Source organism: Equus caballus, chromosome 11 (genome assembly GCF_041296265.1).
Source record: "Equus caballus isolate H_3958 breed thoroughbred chromosome 11, TB-T2T, whole genome shotgun sequence".
Taxonomy (NCBI): domain Eukaryota; kingdom Metazoa; phylum Chordata; class Mammalia; order Perissodactyla; family Equidae; genus Equus; species Equus caballus.
Window position 1 is genome coordinate 727,698 of NC_091694.1, and position 27,279 is coordinate 754,976.

Here is a 27,279-nt window from a genome sequence, read left to right on the forward strand (position 1 = left end):
CACTCTTCAACTGTTTATTCCATGATCAGTTACCATAGAGGATGGAAACACAAGCGTATACAGATTGAAAGCAAAAAATACACAATTTCACACAATATATCCAGTTATCAACCCAGATAGGTACAATACGATACGATGAAGGAAACCTAACATGCTGAGGCTTTACAGCATCGAGGGGTTCAAGATGAGCGTCATCACTCATGATAACAAAATCCAAGTGCTTTGAAAAACCCACTCGAGGCCTATTCACAGATGCTTCATTTCACACGCTGAGCCCTGAAGGGGAGTTCCACGATCCTGCAGCTTTCCGGTCATCTGCTAGCCCTTTCCATTTAACTATTTGTGGGCAAACTGCTCTCTTCTTTCTTTAAGGCAAGCTCACACGAACAGTATGAGCAGGGCGAAGGGTCCCATCACAGAGCACAGAGGGCTTCACGGAGCCCAGATGGGCAACTAGGCCCACTGTGAGGGCAAAGGACCACGGGAAGGAGCTGGGGGGATGCTGGGCCATCAGGAAGCTGTCTTACCCACCTTCTCCTGCCTGGCCCCACCCAGTGGGGACTGATCACACAGCCTGGCCTGAGTGGGTGGCCTGCCTCTCCATTCTCCATCCTTCATCTGTACTACCCATCACCCTTGTTGGGCCTCCCCCGCCCCAAGGTGAGTTCAACTTAAAGACAACGTCAAAGTGCGAGTTTGGGGCCGAAGTCCCTAGTGCCCACAGGGCCCCAAGTTAGAGGGTCTGGTCCCAGGGGGGTGGCTGCTGCTGCACTCTGGCCACTCCAGCAGTGAGGAATGTGGCCCACTGTTGCCAGAACAGATTTTTTTCAAGAAAAGTTGGAAATTCAGATTTGTATGAGCCCCCTGATTCCAAAAGTTTGCAGGTTATACATGTTCTGGCAAAAACATTTTCAAGAACAACACAAGTAGGTAAAAATAAGAGCCAAGCGGGCAGAACATGGACTGCAGCCTCACAAACCCGCAGCCTGCCTGCTTCCTGTCTTTATTTCCACATCAAATCTCTGAGGCACGTGAATCAGAACTTCTGGGGTCTTAGCTCTTCACAGGACAGTTTTTGGATTTTTTTTTAAGCCTAAAAGACAGTAGTCTGTCTCCATTCTTGCTCTTTGGGATTTTTTCAGTCTTAGGATAAAAGGCTACTCGAACTGGGAAAATCCTTCTCTCATGTTAAAATATTCCGATCACACACATATTTAAAGATAGCACCACATCAAGCTGAGTGAGGGAGCTGCCAACAATGGGGACAGCAGAGAATTCTGAAACACCAAGTAACAGAAGAAAAGCCGAGCTGTTTTCTTCAGGTGGGTATCAAGTCTCTGATGCCCACACTCAGTGGCTCCTCCCTCTTCGGGCAGCTGACGGGGCCTGCCTCCCAGCCTTCTTGACCTTCACCACTTGATGTCTCGGCTGTTAGCGGGGTGCCCCGGGCCCTGGTACGCAGTGTGCAGGGCTTCCTGGACCCTGGGGGAGTCAGCTCCGTCCAGCCACTCCTGGTACAGCTCCTGCACTCGGGCGCTGGCTTCCGGGGCCCGCACGGGGACATCTGCATAGATACCTTCCATCTGCCGCAGCAGGGCCTTGTCCGCGCGCCCATCCTCGGTCTGGGCTTGGCCTCTGCCATTTAAGCATCCTGAAAGACATGCAGGGAGCTTACTCTTTCTCTCCTTTCGTCTTAAAGAGAAGATGGTTCTGGAACAGGAAAGGAATGACAGTGGTGCATGACATCGTGTGGCCAGAGCCTGGAGCTGGGCCCTGAACTCTCATGCCCCCTGAGGCCTCAAGAACCCCAGTCACAGGCCCACCGTCACGAGTGCTTCCTATTCTCACCTATTTATATCACCCATTAAATGTTTTCACCTAAAACTGAAATAGCTTGCCAACCTTTTAAAACTAGGTAGCTATTATGCAAACCTGGATTTGTTTCTCTTAAAATTTATCAAAACCAGAAGAGCACAGAAACTGTTAATGACCAGCTAAACTACTGGCGTCTGCATAACGCCTTAGAACGCCGGCCGCCATTGGGCTGCACTGGGGCACCAGGGAGGATGCAGACCCAGGAGCCCGTACACCCACACACTGCGGCTTGAATAAAGAATATGCCTCCTACGTATTGGTGCTACTTACCCTCAGATGTTAGATGATGTCATGATTATATGATAAAACTTCATTTAAAGTAAATGGGACCAAATGTCCACCCTGGCCAAGCCTGTCTCCACTTGTCCCTCAGCAGCACCCAAGAGCTGCACTTCTGACCTCATGTCTCAGCGACACGCAGCCGTGCAGAGGACTCTGCCCACTTTCCCAGTGAGCCCGCTGCTCCCTGGTCTGCCTCTCTCCTAAGAACCCCAGCCCTGGATCCCCAGTGGATGCTCTAACCACAGGGCACAGGGGCTTCCCACCTAGCCCCCACCCCGACTGGCATGCTGATGCAGATACCCCCTACCCTGGATGCCCTGCGTGGACTCCTCGGCCCGTCTCACCTCCTGTCCGCTCTTCTGCTCAGGCCAGACTCTGCCCTCTGCGCCCCTGGCCCCTGCAGCGAGGTCTCCAAGGCTGCGTGTTCCCCCAAAGCCAGCGCTCAGCTCTTTACTTTCAGTGCCCTACACCCACCATCCCCAAAAGCTCATAAGCCGTTCCTCTCTACCTACGCTCCTCCCTCCACTGCAGCCTCATCTCCTCGAGCTCCTGGAACTGCCCACCTGGTATTTCCACCTGAGTATCTCTTGGGCACCCACTACGCAGAGTGGCATGTCCCTGATCCACTCTGAGTCGGCTCCATTGCCACCTGGGGGGCCTGGATGGACCACCAGGGGCCACAAGCTGCATTCCTCCCCGACACCCACACTTACTCCACCAGCAAGTCCTTCTGGGGCACCCCCACCCCGGCCCCTCTCATTGGCCTCCATCTCTCACATGGTCCTCCTTGTCACTGAGGGACAGAACCTGGCTGGAGGGCGTGGTGGCCATTCGAGCCCCCTGGGCCAGCCTCAGATCCTGCGTGCCTCAACTCTCACGTACCAGCTGCCACACGAGCCAGCCCTCACCTGGTACTGCCTAAGCAGTGCCTCTTCTCTAGGGCCACGTCCCCAAGGGATTTCCAAGGGGACACCTGACTGCCTGCCCTTGTCTACCACATGGGTGTGAGGGAAGAAGCAGGACTGTCATGTTACAACTGCTATGGCAGTGTCCATGCTCCCACACAGCTGCTGGAGCTGAGCGAGGCTTAGGGTGGCCAAGAAGGGCCCATTTCCCACAGGGCTGTGGAGGGGTCTACTCAGCCCAGCCCCATGTCTCACCCCCGGCACAGGCGAGGACCTCCACAAAGTGGTACGGGGACTTGCCCTTCTTCAGTTTCAGGATCACATTCTGGATGTTTCGAAAGCCGTACGCAGCAGCAAAGCGTAACAGAACCTCCCCATTCTTTTCAAGGGTGACCTCCTGGAAGTCTTTGTTCCTATAAAATGAACAAAATGGATCTGATCTATAGAGTCCTTCCTCTGTGGCTGGAGAACATTTTTCTAATCTAAGTTTGGAAGTCAGCAGAAATAAAAAGTCTGTGAATAAACACAGAAAAGGCCTTTTGGTCTTGACTAGTGTAAACTTCATAAATAGGACAGTCTCCCCCAACATGCACATGCACACAGACACACGTGGCAGGCTTGGAGTGATTCGCCCTGAAGGGCGGCGCTGCCCACACAAGGAGACAGACGGCTGCCCATCCTGCGCACCTTAGGGTGCGGTAGGTGACCTCCCCCACATCCTCGTTGAACAGCTCCTTGGCTGCGTGTCTGAAGACATGTACCAGGCACCCATCCGAGCTGGCTCCGCCGTGGCGTCTCACCTCCTCCTCCTTGCAGTCTCCAAACCTCACCAGCAGAGAAAAATGACAGCAAAAAGTAAATCAGGTTTCCAGTTTTAGGACTCGAGGTTGCCACATGAACAATGAAATCCTTTACAAATATTTAAATTTTGGACAAAGATCTCATTCTTTTTCTTTTTTTGAGGAAGATTTGCCCTGAGCTAACATCCACAGCCAATCCTCCTCTTTTTGCTGAGGAAGACTGGCCCTGAGCTAACGTCCGTGCCCATCTTCCTCTACTTTATGTGAGACGCCCACCACAGCATGGCTTGCCAAGCAGTGCGTAGGTCCACACATGGGATTCAAACCAGCGAACCCCGGGCCGCCAAGGCAGAGCATGGGAACTCAATGGCTGCGCCACCGGGCTTGGCCCCAAAGATCTTCTCATTGAGCTTTACTGATCAACACGAAACACCCTTTGTGGCCCAGTCCAAGACAGCAGGTGGAGTTACACTTGGCAGTGCTCACAAGTCATTCCTTTCCTCTGCTGCATGTGTACCAAGGTGCCCCTCTGAACCTCATGACTGGGGACAAGACTAGGAGCCTGAGGGCCACTTGGGAGCCCGCTGGTCTGCACCACGGCTGGGACGAGGATGCTCGGTCAGCCCGGGCCCCAGCGCAGGGTTTGGCCAGGGCACTTGAGTTGCTGACATCTTGTGAACCTCAGCTGGCCTTCCCCTAAAGGGCCACAGGCAGTCCTGATGTCACTCCTAGGAGGACCCACAAATGGACGAGGCGTGCTCTTGGAGGGCCGAGGGCACTGGACGCAGCAGGAGCGCTGGTCATCAGTGAGGGTCACCACCAAAGGCAGAAACCCCGCCTGCAGCTCTCAGTGCAAAGGGACCCAAGGAAGCCACTCTGTTTCCCTGGAGGTGACCTGCCCTTGGGGAGGTCCAAACTCGGAACGTGGGGAGCAGATGAAATTCAGAATGGGAGGATGCTGGTACGTAAGTGGATGGCCCCTATATCAGACCCTGGAAACCTGACTGCCCTCAGCCCTGGTGAATGGCATCCCACACCAGGGTCCTGCTCACATTTGATTCAAGAGGCGGGAAAATGGCCAATGGTTGTGGTGGAGCTGTGTGATGACACAGGAAGTGGCACCCTGGGTGAGAGGCTGCCCCATGCCCACATTTCAGTGCAGCTCGTGTCATGGCCTCATCATAAAGTAGGGAGGTCCTGGGACGTACGCCCAGTAGAGCTCACACAGGAGGCCTCACCTCAAGATGCCCCTCTCTGCAAAAGCGACTTACAGAGTGTCCACGGCAGCATCCTTCACTGAGACGTCACTCTGCTCCATTATCTGGACAATTTCACCTACAGACAAATAGGAGGCATAAGGTGCTACAAAGGACACACACAGCCCAGGCCAGTGGGACATCACGCCTCCTCGAGAGCGTTTCTGACAATGATTTTCTTCTCTGTAGGAAATTCTAAGTTAAGGTGACCATGGAGGTCCTCCCTCTCACAGAAAGCAGAAGCCTGTCGCAAGTGCAAAGTAACATTAATAAGATGGAAAATGCTAATAAAACCTAAAAGTCTAATTCCTCTTTCCACCCTTAAAATGAGAGATCTTTGCAAATAATCTCTCCACGTTTCTGTTCCTAAGTGGGAAGCTGCTGGGTATAGTAGCTTGGTGGACAAGACGACCGCAACCCACCGGCCACATGTCCAAGACGCTTATCTGCCTGTGATCCCCTGACTATCAGAGCCCCTTCTGTGTTTCCCTTGACACCGGGCTCCTGAGAAAACCATGAGAGCAAAAGTGACTCTAAATCAACCCGTGGCGTCTGGTGTGCAGAGGTGACTCAACATCTGTGAAAGAGAGTAAAAATCTATTTCCACACTCAGAAAAGGACTCAATGTGATTCTTACGAAACCCCCATGTGAGATGAGCTGGGACCCTTGCCCCGTTCCTCAGCGGTGGAGGGTCAGTTGGCTGGGGCCCTCCCTGCCCCTCACCCCTCCTGTCATACTGTCCCCCAGGAGCCTGCGCCGTGGAGGCCATTCCATGGCATCCATGTGCTGGAGCCGTAGGTCAAGGGGAGCTGCTGCCCTCAAAGGCTGCCCAGAGCCGGCCACTCTGCCTCAAGTGCCCCTGGCCTGAGCGCTGTGGGGCCCTGTTTTCGGGGCCCTGTTTTCAGAGCCCGTTTAAAGGAAACCCCTGGGTTTCTACAAAGACTTTAGCTGTCCCTCGACCGACTGCAACGTTTTCTCAACGGCCCTCGGACACCAGGAGTCAGCTCACGCCAGCAACAGAGGACCAGCCGCAGGCTCTCTGCACAAGCCCCGGCAGGGCCACCGTGGGGGCCACCGGCAGTGTTAAAGGAGTAAGCGTGTGCTGCCCACTCTGCTCCGTCTGAGCAGTCTCGCAGTCGGCTTGTCAGAGGAGACCCTCCATGTTGCGTGCGTCTTTCCCACACTGCCTCCCATCACCTCCTGAGGTCCTGCTGGCGACCAGCTGGAGGCCCCCAGTGCCCAGCCCTGCCCTCCTCTCACCTGAGGTCAATACGCAGTCAGCACCCCGTGAACTTCGCAAAGCTGAAGGAAAATCATCTCGGAGAGCCTCCAGTTTCTTGTCATAGCAAGGGGCCACAACGACATGGAAAATCTTGTCTGGGGACAAGTTCTGTGAGAAAGAGAAAATCTGTGTTCTGGGCCAGGGAGAAGTAGAGGGCAGCTTAACGTTGGCACCCAGAACGTGCCTGGTGGGAGAGCACCACCCCCATCCCTGGCACTTTCTTGGGCACCAGGGCTGCTCTGGGTCCCACAGACCAAGCTCCTCGCTGTACCCGCCCCACAAGCCCACTGAACAGCAGCATCAGGTCCACACACGGCACCGCCTCACTCCAGACCAGTGAGGTGTAGAGGCAGGTTCACCCCAAGAATCCGTAAGGCCCAGAAGCCTGGAACCTCGTGGGAAGAAGCTTGGAAAGCTGAGCCTGTTTCCTGCTGAACCTATGCGTAAGGTGATCAGACGTGGTGAGACCAAGCCACTGCTGTCCTGTTACTGAAGGCCTGGCCAGTCTACTTACAGACTTTCCAGAAGCTTTTCAAGTGACACCTTCCTGTGCCGCCCCCTCTGTGCCCATGGCTGAGCCAGAATCAGTGGCAATACCAGGAGCTGGCAGTTGCCGAGTGACGTTCGTGGTGGCAAGGCCTGGGTGGAAAGGCCTTACTCAGGACACACGCCCCACATCACTGCTTGCCCAGAATCGAGCCTGACCATCCCTCAGCAGTGCTGCGGGACTGCCCAGCAGCATTCAGGGCTGAGAAACCCCTGGATTCCCCAACAGTGGGGGTGCAGCAAGAGCAAAGTTCCCACAGTTCCTTTTTCTGTCCCCCATACTGAACACACACACTGACATCACATTTATAATTTGCCAACTGTGGTGATTTTACAATTCAACCAGGCAAAAAGGAAACATTCCCTATGCATGAACTGATAACGTTCCAAAAGCCCATGTGGCCTTTCTAAGCTGGCTTCAGGTGTTTGGAAGATTTCCACTTTCGCTGTCCTCTCGTCCCCACAGCACCCAGCCACGATTGTTCCCTGGAGGGACTTTCAATCGGGTGTAGAGGACTGTGGGGAGCTGCGCGGCTGCAAAACTGGAGAACAGACCCCAGGACGGGGACCATGGCATGGGCAGCACTGGGGCGTCAGAGCACTCTAGGAGGAACCAGGCCTGGCCACAGCCAGAGCTCCCAGAGGCGGCCCCAGATCGCATGTGGGGGTCTGAGTAGGGGCACTGAGAGAAGCAGGGACAGCACAGCGACCAGCTGAAAACAGGGTGCCACACAAAGGAGGGGACCTGAGGCAGCTGAGGGCCGTGGAAAGGAGAACTCATGGGGCCTTTAGGAGCCGGGCTAGGAGTTTTCCTGTCCTGAGGACAGAAGCGGCTAAGGGAGCCGGACACCTACTTGCCCTGGGGCCTGTGGTCTGTGGGAGAGGCCAGGGCAGAGGCCGCATGGGACTTCCTTGGTGCCAGCCTCACCAGGGGTGAGGCCCAGGGCCCCCCGGAGCAGGGTGGGCAGTGCTTCCACTTGGCCTGGGGCTGAGACTACCCTGGCTGTGCTGGATGGGAACCTCCCCCAGCCCTCCCTCCCCACCACCACCTGTTTCCTGACCTGCATGCTGCCCTCTGGGAAGAGAGTGGCTTACCTGCCGTCTGGCGAAGTAATCCTTCACTAGTGAGCCCATGATCTGCTGGGGAGACTTGGCGGTGCAGAGGTGGGGGGTGACGGGGTGCCCCAATACCCGTTCCGCATACCGGACCCAACCTGGAGAGAGAATGGTCCTGTGTCAGCTGGTCATGGCTGCTTCCTCCCACTTCCCGGCACATGCCAGGGATTCTGAGCTCTTCAGACCCACCCTTCACCCTGGGGTAAATCTGGGACTCCTCTCCTTTAGGTCTTGCCAGGAATGTACAACAGACCCCTCCCCCAAGCAGCTCGGGCTGGCGAATCCCGCAAGACTGGAACCCTGGATCAGAGAGGACAGAATATGAGAAAGTAAGAGCTGGGGCAGCAGGTCTCCCAAAAGAGAGGAGTTCCGAGGAGGAGTTATGAGGCTGCACGGTGCAAGCTCCCCAACACCACTTGCAATGTTGTTCTTGCAGCCAGGACAAGTGGCCACAGCTTGGATGGGACCTGAAAGCCATGAAACCCACCCAGCTTTATTCACTTAGTGGAAATTAATAACCCAACAACCATCTACTTTTTACAGCAATGAAACATGAGAAATGCACACTCCTCAAGTGATTAACTATAAACAGCACAATTTGCAGTGTGCCCACTACGTGCCCAGCTTGGCTGTAAGCATTTCTGGCCAGAGTCACCGACTCCCACTGTGCCTTGTTAGGGGCACTGCTGCTATTGTGGCTTCCAGGGGTGGACACAGGTCAGAGAGGTCAGCGGAGCACAGAACCAGCAGCTTGACCTACAGGAGTCATGGCCTGCTCTCTTGTCCTGCTGGGCACGGCCTGGTGAGGAGAGCATCTGGTGACACCTGCTGACCCCACAGACAGGCGTGCACACCACCACATCCCACTGGGGTGGTGCAGAAGGCTGGCGACAAGCTGCCGGCCAGACCCTGGGGTGGCCGCCTCCCTGTGCCCATTCCTGGCAGGCAGGAGCAGCAGGCACCAGTCAGACAGACAATCCCATCTGGGCAAACTCTCACACCACAGCCGTCACTATATGCAGGCCTACACAGGCTTGGGAAACATCCATGCTGACCCACGGGAGCCCTGAGAGAAGCGCTGCTAGAAGAGGGCCCCCTCGCCCCAGCCTCTGCATCTGTGCGCGCAACGGTTTATTCAAAAGAAAAACCACCAAAAACAATGGAGCACTTGGGGGTCCAGGGCCACTCCCACTGCTGGTCTGGCCTTGTAAGGCCCCTGCCCACCCTGGTCTCAGCAGCAGTGCCAGCTCCTCCTGACACTCTCTCAGGCAGATTGCGTCTCTGTGCTGTGGGCGAGCTTGCTGCCTGCTGTGAAGGCTTTGCAGGCCACGGGAACCACACAAGATCAGGCAAATCCCAGGCGGCAGGACCCAGGCCCACAGAGACCTCTGGCCAGGGTGGAAAAGGGCTGAGCAGGACGAGGAGGAGGGACAGGGATCCCAGGGACCACAGGTCCCCAGCTCCTGAAGTGAGACAGGCTAGCGCTTCCCCAAGGACACCTCTGATCAGGAACTTGTGGCTGAGCACTGGCCAGGGGCAAAGACGCCGACCTGTGGCCTGGTCAGCCTTTCTAGCTCCCACATCCTATCTGGGGTGCTGGCACTTCTCATGTGACCACCCACCTCACCTCTTCTCAGTGACCATCTCTGAAAGCATGGAGGGTCATGTGCTCAGGGTAGTGGACGGGCAGGAGGTGCCCAGTCGCTCTCCAGACACCCTACTGGGGTTGAAGAGGTTACCTCCCATAATTCTGCTCAGTGCTCGTGGCGGGGTCAGGAGAACACTGCGAGATTCTCAAAGCCCCTCAAGGCCTGCAAGTCGCATCCAGAAGCTGAGCAGCTCAAAGGTCCCTTTCCTCTGCTAGGCCTGGGCAGAGATGCACTGGCAGGGTGGCATTCCATGGGTTTTGGGGTAGCAAGGGCCACCCAGATGTCGCAGTCCTGGCCTGGACACATCACCATCAATCTGTCTGAGGGAGCACACCAGGTGGTGGTGGGCCCTGCACCCCAGGACACAGGCACCCTGTGTGAGGAATCTATGCCAACAAGCAAGCACAGAAGGGCCCACGGTCCCAATTTCATGTGCCAAGTCAAATCATCTGACCTGGCTGTTGCTTTAATCTCCTTAAGTTCTCAGAAGGAAGCAAAGATGATAATGCCAAATTATAGAAAAGACTTAACTTAATTTTGAACCAGATCTCACCTCATCTTCCTTGAGAGGTAGCAGGAACCTAAAAATAGTTAGTTTTGACCTGCTTTGATATAAAGAGCGCAGGAGGAAAATACATCATTACCTAGGAAGAACGTTCTAGAAGCTCCAAACCTATAAGTACAGTAGTCCCCCCTTATCCACGGTCTCATTTTCCAAGGTTTTAGTTACCTGTGGTCAACCTTGGGCTCAAAATATTAAATGGAAAGTTCCAGAAATAATTCACAAGTTTTAGATGGCATGCTGTTCTGAGCAGCATGATGAAATCTTGAGCATCCCCCCTGGGACATGAATCATCTCTTTGTCCAGCAGATCCACACCATATACACTACCCATCCATTAGTCACTTAGTAGCCGTCTCAGTTATCAGATCGACTGTAGTGGCATTGCAGTGCTTGTGTTCAAGTAACACTTACTTTACTTAATAATGGCCCCAACGTACAAGAGTAGTGATGCTGGCAATTTGGATACACCAAGAGAAGCTGTAAAGTGCTTCCTTTAAGTAAAAAGGTGACAGTTCTTGACTTAATAAGGAAAGAAAAAAAATTGTATGCTGAGGTTGCTAAGATCTACGGTAACTTTTATTACAGTATATTGCTATAATGGTCCTATTATTACTATTATCAATCTCTTATTGTGTCTAATTTATAAACTGAACTTTATCATAGGTATGAACGTATAGGAAATAACACAGTACATCTAGGGCTCATTACTACCTGTGGTTTCAGGCATCCACTGGGGTCTTGGAAGGTGTCCCCCGTGGATAAGTGGGGACTACTGTAAACAGCCCTGAAGAGCTCAAAGAGACACTGAACACAGCAAATACCAGGCTGGATCACACAGGAGGAGCTGGTCTGAAGCAGGAGATGGAACTGAGTGAGGATACGGCTCTGGGACCGACCTCCTGGGCTCTCCACCAGCACTGCGATCGCTCTGCGGGCAGAGGACTTGCTGGTTTCCGTGGGAATCAACCACCTGCTTGTTACCCACATCAGTGGGTGAGTTCCTATCAGCTAGTGGAGGCTTTCCTCTGAGGTTCCATCTCAACAGGGCCTCCCACACAATGCGTCCATCGCTATCTGCTCATCAGTATCAAGAGAGCACAGGAATTCCTCTCCATCCTGCTGCCAGGAACATGGGCAGAAAACCAGAGAAACCCTGCTCCAGGGGCACAGGTCTAGTTTGGGTCATTTTACATTGCCTCTTCCTTGGCTGGGCAGGACTGAGCCACAGTGACTGGCTGTGTGGCATCAAGTGATGGGCCCCACAGGAAAGCACTCAGACCTGGTGCTGGGACCCCAGAGGCAGGGCCACTACACAAACACCAGGTACACTTCCGAAGGTCACTGAGAGAACCAGGCAGTTCCCCGAGCCCTCAGCTGTGCACATTTACCCGCTGGCACCTGCACAAACACCTACAATGACATAAATCCTGAAGCGGACACCACAGCAAATCTGCATGTAGAGTCAGTTTATACTTAGACCTTGTATATAGAAACTGCCTACCAAGCCCAGCAGAGTTGGGAGCATCCATTTGTGAGTCATTTTTCTAGGAGAACAAACCATATGCTGGAAACAAGTCCCATCTGAAGTGAAGCACATTCTGCGAGGCTGTGGGCTGAATGACACGGCTCAGTTAATGAGTCAACCCATGCGGCCTCTTGGACAGATGGCGAATTTCCTCTTCATGGTTTTATAAGTGGATGAAAAGTATTTCCAAATTCTAAGCAACCATAATGTCAACATTCTATTTTATTACAGCATAATCCTAATGATTGATGGGTGACATGCAAAATGCTAGAAAAATTTAGAACCATGGTGAGGGAAGGAGGTGGGGGGATAAACTCAGAATAGAAACATGAACAAAAACCTAAAAACTTTATGTAGCCCACACCCAGTTTGGACAGTGTAGCTTTCCTACGCTCTCACAGACCTGATGTATTTAGAAATAAATTTTCACTAAATGTCCTTTACAAGTATAGCACTTCCTTCCTTGTTCCCTTATGCAGGATCTTTAAACATTTTCTCATTCCGAAATTTTCTATTTGTCAAGAATTAAAAAGCCTGTGATAAATCTTCCCTATACCTCAGGCACGAGACGCTTTAAACTAAAACCAATTAAGACTGGTTTAAAAAGTGCTCCTGGATGGAATCTGAGTATCAATTTAAAGACATGTTTTAATTTTGTGATTTTTAAGTTGGCAAAATAGTATTGCCATATTTGGATGTCTGAAATATGTCATATTTTTAATAGAAAATAGATTTACTTTTTTTTTTTTTTGAGGAAGATTAGCCCTGAGCTAACATCTGCTGCCAATCCTCCTCTTTTTGCTGAGGAAGACTGGTCCTGAGCTAACATCAGTGCCCATCTTGCCCTACTTTATACATGAGACGCCTGCCACAGCATGGCTTGCCAAGTTGTGCCATGTCCGCACCCGGGATCCGAACCGGCAAACCCCGGGCCGCCAAAGTGGAACATACGCACTTAACCGCTGTGCCACTGGGCTGGCGCATAGATTTACTTTTCTTAACACATAATATGATTGTCTCAGAAACTTTATAAACACGGATAAACGAAGATAAGAAATTAACACTCAGCTGTCAGGTCTCCCTCACCAAACTACCCAGAATTAGTGAACATGTTGGTCGACATAAAACTGTGTATCAGGCCCAAACTTCTCCCTCCTGGTCTGTGAGGCCCACTGACCTCTGACCTCATCCACAGCCCAGCTTGCCCCCAAATGCAGTTCCTGGGAAAGGGTGCCTCAGGCTAAGGAGGCGGCGCTCGCCCTGGGTGCTCACCGGGACAGGCGGAGGTCAGCATGGGTAAGGCCGGCTCCCCCTCGCTGTGCTGGTGGTAGCGACGCACAAACTCTCTCTGACTCTCCAGGATGCTGAAGTCCGCGGCAATTGTTGTATCGAAGACGTAGTGCACCCCTGCAGGAAAGAGGGGTGTGTTCAGCCTCATGTCACATGTCACGGGACCGACTCTCAGCGTCTGAAAACTCCAAGAGACCCACGTAAAGAGAGATGTGGCAGGCAGCCTCCGGAGCTGTTTCCATCACCCGGGACTTCTCTACCGATGGCTGCATCTGAGTATAGGACCGCACACTTGACCTTTTTTCCCAAACAATAGTATGTATCATTTTTCACATCAAATAATTTGTTCTCTCTTTCTTCCTCTTTTTCTCTCTACGTGTATATTTATACAAACACCTTACAGTACTCCATACGTAAATTAGTGGAATATTTTAAGTTACCAGCAGCATTCTCTTCCAGTTCACTGCCTAAATTAAATTTCAGCCTGTGACAGTCCTTGATCTCTTCTAAAGAAAAAATAAAAAGAGTACATAATCTGAGCACACCATTATGATGGTCTCAATTTTTTTAATAGACTTTTTTTTTTATTAAGATTATGATAGTTCACAACCTTGTGAATTTCAGTTGCACATTATTGTTAGTCATGTTGTAGGTACACCACTTCACCCTTTGTGCCCTCCCCCCACTCCCTCCTTTCCCCTGGTAACCACCGATCAGATCTCCTTGTCTATATGTTAACTTCCACCTAAGAGTGGAGTCATACAGAGTTCGTCTTTCTCTATCTGGCTTATTTCACTTAACATAATACCCTCAAGGTCCATCCATGTTGTTGTGAATGGGACGATTTTGTCGTTTTTATGGCTGAGTAGTATTCCATTGTATATATATACACCATACCTTCTTTACCCAATCATCAGTTGATGGGCACTTAGGTTGGTTCCACAACTTGACTATTATAAATAGTGCTGCGATGAACATAGGGGTGCATGGGACTTTTGGAATTGCTGATTTCAGGTTCTTAGGATAGATACCCAGTTGTGGGATGGCTGGGTCATAAGGTATTTCTATTTTTAACTTTTTAAGAAATCTCCATACTGTTTTCCATAGTGGCTGCACCAGCATGCACTCCCACCAACAGTGTATGAGGCTTCCTTTTTCTCCACAACCTCTCCAACATTTGTCACTCTTGGTTTTGAATATTTTTGCCATTCTAACAGGTGTAAGGTGATATCTTAGTGTGGTTTTGATTTGTATTTCCCTGATGATTAGTGATGATGAGCATCTTTTCATGTGTCTATTGGCCATCCTTATATCTTCTTTGGAGAAATGTCTGTTCATGTCCCCTGCCTGTTTTTTGATCGGGTTGATTTTTTGTTCTTGAGCTGTGTGAGTTCTTTATATATTATGGAGATTAACCCTTTGTCGGATAAGTAACTTGTTAAATATTTTTTCCCAGTTAGTGGGCTGTTTTTTGTTTCAATCCTGTTTTCCCTTGCCTTGAAGAAGCTCTTTAGTCTGATGAAGTCCCATTTGTTTATTCTTTCTATTGTTTCCCTCGTCTGAGGAGTTATGGTGTCTGAAGAGATTCTTTTGAAACTGATGTCAAAGAGTGTACTGACTATACTCTCATCTGGAAGACATTGTTTCAGGCCTAATCTTTAGGTCTTTCATCCATTTTGAGTGTATTTTTGTGAATGGTGAAAAAGAATGGTCAATTTTCATTCTTTTACATGTGGCTGTCCAGTTTTCCCAGCACCATTTGTTGAAGAGACTTTCTTTTCTCCATTGTAGGCCCTCAGCTCCTTTGTCGAAGATTAGCTGTCCATAGATGCGTGGTTTTATTTCTGGACTTTCAATTCTGTTCCATTGATCTGTGCACCTGTTTTTGAACCAGTACCATGCTGTTTTGATTACTGTAGCTTTGTAGTACGTTTTGAAGTCAGGGATTGTGATACCTCCAGCTTTGTTCTTCTTTCTCAGGATTGCTTTAGCAATTTGGGGTCTTTTGTTGCCCCATATGAATTTTAGGATTCTTTGTTCAATTTCTGTAAAGAATGTTATTGGGATTCTGATTGGGATAGCATTGAATCTGTAGATTGCTTTAGGTAGTACGCACATTTTAACTATGTTTATTCTTCCAATCCATGTGCATGGAATGTCTCTCCATCTCTTTATGTCGTCATCAATTTCTTTCAAGAAAGTCTTGTAGTTTTTGTTGTATAGATCTTTCACTTCCTTGGTTAAGTTTATCCCAAGGTATTTTATTCTTTCTGTTGTGATTGTGAATGGGATTGAGTTTTTGAGCTCTTTTTCTGTTAGTTCATTGTTAGTGTACAGAAATGCTACTGATTTATGTATGTTGATTTTATACCCTGCAACTTTGCTGTAGCTGTTGATTGTTTCTAATAGTTTTCCTATGGAAATAGGAAATAGTTTTCTTTGGGGTTTTCTACATATAAGATCATGTCGTCTGCAAACAGCAAGAGTTTTACGTCTTCATTGCCTATTTGGATTCCTTTTATTTCTTTTTCCTGCCGGATTGCTCTGGCCAACACCTCCAGTGCTATGTTGAATAAGAGTGGTGAAAGTGGGCACCCTTGTCTTGTTCCTGTCCTCAGAGGGATGGCTTTCAGTTTTTGTCCATTGAGTATGATGTTGGCTGTGGGTTTGTCATATATGGCCTTTATTATGTTGAGGTAGTTCCCCTCTATACCCATTTTATTGAGGGTTTTTATCATAAATGGATGCTGGATGTTGTCGAATGCTTTCTCTGCATCTATTGAGATGATGATGTGGTTTTTGTTTCTCATTTTGTTAACGTAGTGTATCAGGTTGATTGACTTGCGGATGTTGAACCATCCCTGTGTCCCTGGTATAAATCCCACTTGATCATGGTGCATAATCTTCTTGATGTGTTGCTGTATTCGGTTTGCCAGAATTTTGTTGAGGATTTTTGCATCTGTGTTCATCAGTGATATCGGCCTGTAGTTTTCCTTCTTTGTGTTGTCCTTGTCAGGTTTGGGGATCAGGGTGATGTTGGCCTTGTAGAATGTGTTAGGGAGTGCTCCATATGATGGTCTCAATTTTTATGTTGATTTTTAACTATCTTTTTCTTAATAAATTTTTTTTATTGGTAAATAAGCTTGAGATGAAAGAACGCAATTTCAATAATTACAGTAAAATAAATTAAGCAAATAACTTTAATATCTGCAGCCAATCTTAAAGCAGCCATTGAAAAGAAATATTATAAATATCTTCAGTGTCATCTTAAAGTACTACTGTTTATTTTTTAAAAGTTTTCCCCTAAAACAGGGCCTTTCACCATGAGAAGATACAGCATCTAATAACTCTGACCTTTGGTAAAACTAGCCCAACCGTAGTCTTTGTAAGGCTAAAGCACAGAGCATAATTTAATGAGTCCAGGCTTGTAGCTGCAGCTTAGTTTCGGCTGTAGCATGTTGTGTGCTGAGAAACAGCTTCACACCATGAGCGCCAAAGAACAGCGAGACTGGCAGGTCAGTACTGCAGATGTTTATTCTAAGCGTCATCTTCTTTTATTAGTAATTCCCAATGTATTGATGTCTTTAAAAAGCCAATGTGGAAAAATAAAAACTGATATTTGGGAAAGAGCTCAAGTTCCTCTCTTGTTGATGGACATGCATGCAGGTGCCCAGGCTGTGAGAACTCCACTGGGGGTGGGGGCAGTTTTCATCTGACAACAGATGATACAGAGGCTTTCCTACTGCTATCTGAGGCAGCGTCACGCCAGTGTTCATTCGCACTTGAGTCCTTTGATGGTGTTTTAGACGGCTACCGTTCATTCTTCACACAAGGGACACAGCCCATTCTCTTCCTGTTCTGCTCTTCAGAGAGCTTCCCAGGAAACCAGATACCAATCATTTCACACGTGATTCTCCATCACATGAACACCCTCATGGCCCCCATGAGCCAGGGTGCCATGACACTGCTCAGCAAGTACAGGAGTCTCCCAGGTGTCCCTGGCCACCCTGTCAAAAAGTGGTCAATTGCCGCTCCTGGAGGGGCCAGCCCCAATTGTAACAAAACACCTGCCTGCGTGGCAAGGGGGTAAGTGACACCAGCTTACTCTGGGTCAGAGGCAGGTCCTCTTATGTTCCATGAGACTCTCATGGAAGTTCTTATCTACCCTCTGCTCTTGAAAATGGAATTCTAGAGATAAAGGGCGGTTAGAAACTCCAGTTACAAATTCACAATGACATCAAAGATGCCTCACCAAGACTTTTGAGGAAGCCACAGAGTCTTCGGGATGCATCAGTCACACTGAGGCTGAACTTAGCAGCAAAATAAGGCAGAGACTGAGGACACACCGACACCGCGAGTACCTTGTGCTCTGAGGTATTGCATTTCTAGGAGAAATAGAGAAGAATGTCAGATGTGGTGATCATATAATGAGTGAAAGCAAGACAATGAAAAATCCAGAACCAAGAGAAGAAAATAGATGTTCTAAGAAAAACTAATACACAAACACTGGGAAGCACAATTAAGGAAAAAGGAGAAAGAAACTAGGATTAAAAAGTGCGACATCCCAATAGTTAAAAACTATTTTATATCGATAGGTGGATAATTTTAAAGGAAAAACATAAATTGCAATATTGGTCCATAAATAACTGAAATGATCCAAAAACAATAAAAAAAATACATATAGGTATCTCAATTTAAAAAAACACACATCCTGAAATGGCATCCAGAGATCTGTCCCCTCAGAGGCCTCAAGCCCACAGCACTTAGCGGCAAACTGTAGCAAATTTTTAAGGAGTGGATAGTTCTCACCTTCTATACACTGTTGTAAAAAAATACCACACAAACAAGCATGAAACCACAAGTCTATCAACAGCCCGAAACCAAAACTAGACCCTGGCAGCTCAAGAACCCCCTAGAAAAACAGGAACAAATTGAGTTCAGAAGCATGGACACATCGCAGACACATGAGACATAACCCAGGAAAGCAACGTGAGCAAGGATGTTCTCGTTAGAAAGCCACAGTCACAGTGTGTCCAATCCCTAACCTGGATATTAGAGAAGACAGGATTCTCCCGCAGTGGCTCTTCAGGTCAGAAGCTGCTGGCCGATCAGGACAAGTGGAAACCTGAACAGCAGGATTCAGGATTTGGCAGCAACGTCTCACCGCGGCCTACCTGAGGACTGGTCTGGTTCAGTCACCGAGACCCACCTCACAACTGAGACGTGCAGGCCTAGGCTGATGTGGGAAAGCGAGATGATGCTGAGGCCACCTGTCCCTCTGGGCGGGAGCCTGCCTTCACACGATGCCTGGGGAAGCCCCGGCCGACAATGCCATTGGGGTGCCAACCTGAAGCAGGCCCTCACAAATCCCCATGATGCTCTCAGCAGCTGGACAGGGCTTCCGCAATTTGTGGCTGACAGCACCCTAACATTAAGTCGGAAGCGGGAAGAGGGGTGTGAGTCCCAAATGCTGACGGAAGAGGTAGGGCAGAGGGTGGTCTGCTGCCAGCTTCAGGAGCCAGTCAGGGCTTCCTGTCCCTCTGCCTGGTGCCCTGCCTGGGATATGCCCAGGGCCACTCCTCACTGCATTCTCACTCAAACGTCACCTGCTCTGAGCCAGAGTCAGGGCTTCCTGTCCCTCTGCCTGGTGCCCTGCCTGGGATATGCCCAGGGCCACTCCTCACTGCATTCTCACTCAAACGTCACCTGCTCTGAGGGAGCCAGAGTCAGGGCTTCCTGTCCCTCTGCCTGGTGCCCTGCCTGGGATGCCTCCAGGGCCCACTCCTCACTGCATTCTCACTCAAACGTCACCTGCTCTGAGGGAGCCAGTTTGTGACCAGGAGGAGACCAGCCTGAGTCCAGAGCTGGGGGCGGCAGGGCAGAGAAACAGAAACTGCTTTCTTCCTGACGACAGCCCTCTCAGTCAACCCAGAACCTCTTACTTGTAAGCTTTCAGTTTCATGAAATAACCATTTCCTTATTGTTTATGCCAGTTTAAGCTGGATGTCCATTATCTGCAGCTGAAATGCTGACTGATATGGGTATCTACCAGATATTTCTGCAAACACGTATTTAATAGTAAAACTTTATAAGCATTTTCACTGAAGTCTGAAACAAGTCTGAAACCACTGCTACTTGAGATTGATTTAAAAGGTCCTAGACAATATAATCAGAAAAAGAAATAAAAGGTATCCAGATTGGAAGAGATAAAATTTGTTATTTGCAGTCACTAAACCTAGAAAACCTAAGACTATCTAGGAAACGATTAGAATATTAAGTTTACAAAATAACCATATGCAAAACAGACATGGAAATCAATAGCTCTCCGCATACCCACAGCAGTCAACACTATAGAATGCAGTGAAATAAAATGTAATGTATGTAACAGAACAAGAATAAAATCCCAATCACATCAAAAACAAATGACAGATACAGAGAACTGAGGAATAACCCGACACAAACACTTATGGGGAAAATTACAGACCTTCAGGTCACACACAATAACTAGAGAGACAGCCCACATTCATGGATAAAAAGACTCTATAAGGGGGCTGGCCCCGTGGCTGAGTGGTTAAGTTTGTGCGCTCCGCTGCGGCGGCCCAGGGTTTCGCCGGTTCGGATCCTGGGCGCGGACATGGCACCCCTCACCAGGCCATGCTGAGGCGGCGTCCCACATGCCACAACTAGAAGGACCTGCAACTAAGATATACAACTATGTATGGGGAGGATTTGGGGAGATAAAGCAGGAAAAAAATAAAAAGAAGATTGGCAACAGTTGTTAGCTCAGGTGCCAATCCAAAAAAAAAAAGACTCTATATGGTAAAATATAATTTCCCTCCAAGTTAACCTATAAAGTAAATACAATTCCAGTCAAAATTCCACAATTAATATAGAATAATGTAAGATTAGCCAAGAAAATTTTGAAAAAGCAGAACAAGAGAAAGATGGGCCCAACCAGGTATTAGGGCACAATACAGAACAATTTCAATCAAAATAGTGTGGTACAAGCATAGGAAGAGAAAAAACACGAAGAGAAGATAAAAGAATCAAGAAATAGAGTCACATCTCTGGGAATCTGGTTTATGACAGAGGCGGCATTTCAGATCAATGAAGAGTGGAAGATGTTGGGATAACTGGCTTTTTCAAATGCAAAAAAATAAATTCTAACCTCACACCATACTAAAATAGAAACTGCAGAGTGTTCAAAAACAGAACTTTAAAACCATTAAAATAAAACATATAAACTGCATGTCTTACAGTAAGAAAGGCTTTCTTTTAAAAATACAAATTAAAAACTATTAAGGAAAAGACGGAGTTCTACATAGTTCCACGAAATTAAATAACTCACGTGTGACAGGCGACAGACACAAACCCTAGGAGAGAAGAGAGAGCCTGGGAGAAAATACCTGCAGGGCGTGCGGCTCGAGGCTGATGATGCTGTGCAGGGCAGCAGGAGCCCAGGCCCTGGGCAGCCTCCCGGGCCAGCTTACCCCTGGACTGCTCCATGTGACGGAATAACCCTCCAAGTTGTTAAACGCCTAAGGCCAGGGTTTTGTTACCAGCAGCTGAATGCAATTTTGAACTAATATAGACTACAAACAGGCAGCGTAAAATGTAAAATATCAATGAACACGTCAAAGAGCTTCAGTCTCACTAACAATCAGGAAAATACAAATGAGGTACTTTCTACCCATCAGATTGGAAAAATATTGTGAATTTGATTATCAAGTGTGGTCAGGATAGCTGGACACGGGTATTCTCACCCATCACTTGTGGGGGTATAAAGGGAAACAGCCACTTTGAGGGCATTCAGGCATAAACTATTGACAGTACAGAATGAGAAGTCTGCGGTAGGAAGTTGTGTTATAATTTAGCTGACTTTGTTGAATCTAGTAAAAACAGCTAAAAATATTTTGTTCCAGGAGGACAAGGGTGAGCAGGTGGTGATGGGCGTTCACAGTGTGCACAGTAATCGTGACCGACAGGTGAGGGTCTCCTGCTTCAGCTTTCATCCTGCTCCTTGTTCATGGACCGCCCAGCTACTCACACACCAGGAAGGACACACTCAGACACAATTAACGCTGACAAGAGAAAGATACATATTTCTATCTGAAGTTCTGACAGAAAAATGCTGGATGACGTACCCAGGAATGTGCCACAGGAGTGGGTGGCAAACACTGAGAAGACGGCTTGGTTCTATCCTGACACTCACGTAAACCAGCCTCTCTCAGGGACTCTGCCTTGTCCTGGCACACCACATAGTACCTAGACAGCAACGCGGGCTTCATGCAGCACCTGCAAGGCTGTGGGGGTCAGAGCTCTGCCGCGCTGTGCAGAGTGGGGCTTGGGACACTGGCTGGAAAGTGGGGAGAGAGCAAGGGCAAACCGAGGTTCGCTTTTCAGCCTCATCTGCCTTCACCTTCCCTTTCTTTCCCTTTAGGAAAGCCGTTGCTGGAAGCCATGCAAGACTGAGTAGTTCTGTGAGGAGGTCTGCATGGACAAGCCGAAGGTGCCTAACCTTGCCCCAGCCTCTGAGGACGCCCCAAGGGCAGAATTGTGTCAGCTCAGCCCTGGTAACATCCCGTGACCTCGGGCAGGGCGGAGGCCTCCCCAAGCCAGGGGAGCCTAGTCAGTGGTGCCAGCCAAGCCGTGGCCCATCAGTGAGGGAGCATGACTCTGGTTCCGATGGGGAAGGGCTCTGGGCAGGGTTGACTCTGGCAGGGGACACAGTGCCAGGGCCAAGATGCACACCCGCTGTCCCAGCAGAGGCTACTGTGCCTCAGCTTGACCTCCACCTGCCTCCCCCAGCCACAGTGCCACCGAGCGCCCAGGCCACCATACCTTATTAAGGTTCAGAACGCGGAAGAAGTCCTTTGCATTCTGCTGGGAAACCTGGACTCCTTCCTCTGCAGTCACACAGCTGTCACATGCCAGGCAGTCGCTCAGAAATATCTTGGCATCAGCCAACTTATGGAATTCTCCTTTCTACAAAAGAAAGATGATTTGGCCTGATTCTTGAACAAAAACTTTTTTTTTTAAAGACTGGCCCTGAGCTAACATCTGTTGCCGATCTTCCTTTTTTGTCTTTGTCCCCAAAGCATCCCCGCCCCGTACACAGTTGTAGGTTCTTCTAGTTGAGCTCTGTGGGACGCTGCCTCAGCGTGGCTTGATGAGCACTGCCATGTCCGCGCCCAGGATCTGAACCAGTGAAACCCTGGGCCGCCGAAACAGAGTGTGTGAACTTAACCACTTGGCCATGGGGCCAGCCCCCAAAAACTCTTTAACATGCACTTCTTTAAGGAGTAACAGCATAAATGCTACATAAGAAACTGCAATGATCTGGGGGCCTGGCCTGGCACTCCAGGTGCTGGATGGACACAGGGTGTGAGTTTCAGTCCACGCTATCAGGTAGTCACAAAGATGACAATGCAGGGTGGAAGCAGGCCAGCACGGTCATGTGGTAGGAGGAAAACCAAATTCCCGTGTCCTGGGAACTGGCTCAGTCCTTCTCCTCCTCCCTACATCCCCTCCTCTGTTGCCTCTGGGGGCTCCTGCTCTCGCCTGCTTAGCACAACCTGGATGAGCTCCCTCAGTCCCATGGCTCCCCATGGAAGCCTACAGCTGGCCTCCCCGCAAGGCTCAAAACTGGCCTAGTTCACCACTGGTTCTGGCACTCCACGGGCAACAGGGTCCTCACACCACCCAGAACTGAGCTGTGGATGCCCAAGCCTGCATCTCAGTAAAAGTGACTCAGCTCACGTGGATACTCAGACTACAAACCTTGGCATCCTGTCCTCTCCTGACTAGCACCTGTGCCCTACTCCCCTGCTGCAGCCACCTTCCCTCAGTGGCGGAGATCTGCCAGAACACAAGCCACACCTCCTCTGCTCAGAGGTCCCCGACAGCCTGCGGCCCTTGGCCTGTCACTCTGCCTGGCTCTCACTTCCAGCTGCACTGGCCTCTGTAGTAAATGCCTGGGCTCCCCTCTTGGCCCTCACCTACTGCAACAGCACCAGGCACCACCTGGCACTTATGTGTGGCGTCTCCTCGGAGAGAACGCCAGCTCTGAGGGTGCGATCCTTGTCTTGTTTCTCAGCACCTCCAGAAGGCCCCACATACTGACAGTGGTCAACAAATATTTGGTGGATAAACGTATGAACATTCTGAAGCCTACTGGAGCCATTTCAACAAACTGATGAAAGCTCCTGACCGGTGTGCATTTGTTTTTCTTTCATATATGATTTGGTAAGAGGTGGCTCTGGGTGGGCCTTCCTGTCCATAGCACCTCTGAACAGGAGCACATACTGTCACCTCCCTCCTCCCCACATGCCAGAGTGTCACTGTGCAGCGCTCACCCTGGGATCTCACTCCATTGCAGATGCACCTTCAGGACATGTGAATCGGGCCCAAGAATTTGCACTTCTTTTTCTTTTAAAAAAGACTGGCACCTGAGCTAACATCTGTTGCCAATCTCTTTTTGTTTGGTTTTTTCTTCTTCTCCCCAAAGCCCGCTAGTACATAATTGTATATTCTAGTTATAGGTCTTTCTGGTTGTGCTATGTGGGACGCCATGCCAGCATGGCCTGATGAGCGGTGCCACATGTGCACCCAGGATTCGAACCTGCAAAATCCTGGAAATCTCAGGCCACCAAAGTGGAGCACGTGAACTTAACCACTCGGCAATGGGCCAGCCCCCAAATCTGCCCTTCTAACAAGTTCCCAGGTGGGGCCAGAGCTGCCGCTCCAAGGGTCGGGAGCACGTGGCCTGGCACACACCTGGTGCCTAACAGATACTGTTGCGCTGCACTGAGAATGCTGCCTCCACTGCCCCTGCAGAATGCCCACATCTACTCTGTGCAGCTGCACCCAGCTGGGCTTCCTCCAGGCCTGCTGTGCACCACCTGGCCCTTTCTTCTGCAGGCTCTCACCCATCGCGTTCCTTCCTCTTTCTCCTCCTGCTTCCTCCAGACACCCATGCTGCAAAAGCCTGCCCACCGCCCCTTCTCTCCAATCAGCCTCACTTCCCAGAGCAGCTGCCTGGCTGCCACCACCCGCCTCCCCCCAGCACTTCTCCAAGCTCTGCTTCCAGCGGAGCTCTCTCCCTCCCAAGCTCCAGACAGACACCCTGAAAAGCTCAGTGTCAACGGAGCTCAAAGTGCACTGAACCCTCTTTCCTGCTTCTGCCACTCTGACTGCCCCCCCAGATGTCCCCAACACTCTCTGTCTCCCAAGTGGTTCCCTTCCATTCTCCCCCTGCTCCAGCCAGCTTAAGCCGGCTGCCTCTGTCACCTGCCCTGAAGCATATATCTGCTCTATCTCCTTGGCCAGACAGCCTCAGGGGCTCCCACCAACCCTCCCTGTGCACCCTCCACTCTCACCACCCCTCAGGGCCCACTCCAGGAGCCTCTTCCCTGACCTGCTCATCCTAACAGGATGTCCACCCACTGTGCTGGCAGGGTGCCCACTTAGGCAGTGTACACACGTTATCTTGCTGTCACCACAGCCCTAGGAGGGAAGTAACCCAACTCCCTGTGTCACTGATAAGAAACCCGGGGCTCCCAGGATTAGGTGTCCAGCCAAAACGCTGCAGCCAGAAGGCAGGCATGGGAGGCCCCAGTCGCCCTGGGTGCTGGTCTCGTCCCCTGTGGCTCGCTTGCTAAGCCCTGCAGTTGCCAGGGCGCAGAGCAGTGCCGGTACACCAGGGAACCCAATCAATGCCTGTCAGGCTAAGTGTCACATTAGGACTAAAACAAAGAGAAAACTTGCGACTTGCCAATTTCCCATTTGTAAAATCAGTACTACTGCCTGGTAAGGGAAGAAGGGACTTTAACCTCCCCCCACCACACCCTCCTCTCTGTAAAACGGGGACAACAGGAGGGCTGACTTGAAATGCTTGTTCTGAGCACGAAATGAGATCACACGTAGAAAGCACTTGCTCTAGTGCCCAGTTCAAGGTATGTACCCAATAAACAAAAACCACCACTGCTGGCTAAGGAGGATTTAAAAGTTCAGGAAGTAAGCTAGAATGGACTTTTCATTAGAAACAAACTGTAGGTTTAAATATTACACCACTATTTCTAATAAATGACCAATCTTACCCTGAAGGAAGGTTGTGTGCCTTTGACCAACTGACCTGCATGTGTCTGGCCCCTGACAGGGGCACTGCTTTAGCCTTTGCTCTCTCACTTCTTTCTCAGAGCAATGATGTGAACGGTGACGTGAGCCCGCAAAGAGGAGAAAAACAGTAACAGCCATTTACTTTGGGCTGATACAGAACTGAAAAATCTACTTGCCTCTCCATTCTCCTGGGCTGGACTCGGTACATCGACTGATGCATTCTCTTGGTCATCGGTTTTTGTTTTTTTACTACATTCCTTGAAAAGGCAAAGGAACACATGAAAGAACAACTTTTAATCTGACTTTCTCAATTAACAAAATGTACATACTCTCCGACCAATTAACTATGTCTAGGAATCACTTCTACAGAAACATAAGCACCTGTACTTGTGGAGACACCCGCGCCCCCCATATCTGAACTGTTTGCAAGTTAAAACTAGAAGCAATGTGTCCTTCCATCAACAGGTAAATTAATGCTCTACTACCTGGACACATCTATACTGAAAACACAGTGAGCCAGAATTATATGTAATGCTCTGAAAAGTTATCTTCTGTACCATGTTAAGACAAAAAGAACAAGCGATGGAATATTTATGCTATGATCCCACTTTTGGAAAAACAAACAACCCCCCCTGTGCACGCACTACACGGTTGTCATCACAGCCTGGAAACAAGGGTGGAAGGCTATCACAGTCAGCCCGGTTACCCGCGTGGAGAGGACCTGCCCGTTGCCTTCCCACACTTCAGCACTGTTTTGTCACCACAGGTATGTAAGTTCCCGGAAAGTATAAAAACCCTCAAAAACTTTTCTGACCGTTGTATCAAGCGTTCACATGGAGAATGGTGTTTGCTGTGACAGCTCTGAGTGGTAACAGAGATAGGTTACCTCTTCCGGCTTTTTTTTTCTGCTTCAAGAATATTTTGAAAGGCTGGACAAGCGCACTGAGGAGTAGAAAGACCAGTCCGCACCCGAGGACACCGTTAGCTCGAGGGCAGCCGGAAAGGTGACCCGGCCGCAGGAGCGCCGCACACCCGGGAGGAGCGGCTGGCGTGCGCGCCGCGGCTCGTCTCGAGTAGACCACCCCGCTGCGGCCCTCCTCCACCCATCGAGCCGCCTCTGGCGCTGGTGGACACAGGACCGAGTCCGAGAGCCCCGAGGTTTCCGGTCAGCGAAGCGGTGCCGACGGAGGGGCCCTCGAGCTGCGGACCCGGCCCACGACTGCGGTGCGCCCCCAGCGCCCGCCCACGCTCCCGACCGCGCGCTCCGGGGACCAGGCTCCGAGGGCAGGCACAGCGCAATCCCGAGCCCCCGACCTCGGCCGCGACCCCTGACCCCAGCCCCGGGACCCAGACCCTGGCCCCCGGCCGGACCGAACCCCCAGCAGCCCCGACCCCGGCCAGACCGACCCCCGGCGCCGGCTGGGACGTAGGGGTTCACCTTCCGCGTGCAGTGCTCACACTTCATCTGGAGCTGGGCGGGCGGGAACCGGGACGCGCGCTGAAGGAAGCACGGGAGACGCGGTCACCGCCGCCCGCTGTCCGCCGCCCTTTGTTGTCGTCGCCCCGGCGCGGCCCCACCCCCAGCATCTCCCCTCGGCCAATGAGAGCGCCGCGAACGGGCAAGCCACACCCCTGAGCCAATAGGAGCGCGCGGACGGCGGTGCGGCTCCACCCTGCACGGCTCTGCCTAGGCCAATGGGAGGACCGAGAAGGGGCGCGCCGGGCCCCGGAGCCAATTGGAGCGCGTGGGGGCGGAGCGTGGACCGCCTCGTCCCGACGCCGCGGAAGCCGGGCGGCTTTTCGTGGAGATCTGCCGGCCTCGCAGAGCGAGCGAGAGGATGGTCCCGAAGGGGGCGAGCCGGGGTCGTTCCGGGGATCTCGAGCCCGTCAGCTCGGGCCCGGACACGCGTCTCCCTCCCTGTTCAGGCCGGCGGAGACAGCGCCTCTCCGGCCCGCCGCCATTGCCGTCCCGAGGCGTGTCACGTAGGCCGGGCGAGGCGGCAGTGCGCACGCGTGTGGGACCCGGGCCCACGTGGCGCGCCGAGAGCACGAGGGCTGGTGTGAAGTGGGT

The 27,279-nt window shown here is 50.7% G+C and overlaps 1 protein-coding gene across 2 annotated transcripts; it reads right to left on the minus strand.

Moving 5' to 3' along the window:
- NARF (nuclear prelamin A recognition factor) lies at positions 1 to 27,247 on the minus strand. 2 transcript variants are annotated; one of them, XM_001490370.5, is made up of 11 exons: positions 26,647 to 27,247; positions 25,385 to 25,465; positions 21,933 to 22,076; positions 17,344 to 17,476; positions 13,074 to 13,208; positions 8,043 to 8,161; positions 6,380 to 6,509; positions 5,134 to 5,197; positions 3,750 to 3,887; positions 3,318 to 3,475; positions 1 to 1,651 (listed from the first exon to the last, which is right to left on the minus strand). In XM_001490370.5, exons 1-11 carry the CDS (start codon positions 26,671 to 26,673, stop codon positions 1,410 to 1,412), a joined length of 1,371 nt encoding a protein of 456 aa, XP_001490420.1. In that variant the 5' UTR covers positions 26,674 to 27,247; the 3' UTR covers positions 1 to 1,409. The 2 variants fall into 2 exon arrangements, with proteins under 2 accessions (XP_001490420.1, XP_070082867.1); XM_070226766.1 differs by having other exon boundaries at positions 1 to 1,710; positions 26,647 to 27,215.
- Positions 27,248 to 27,279: the final 32 nt, after the last annotated feature.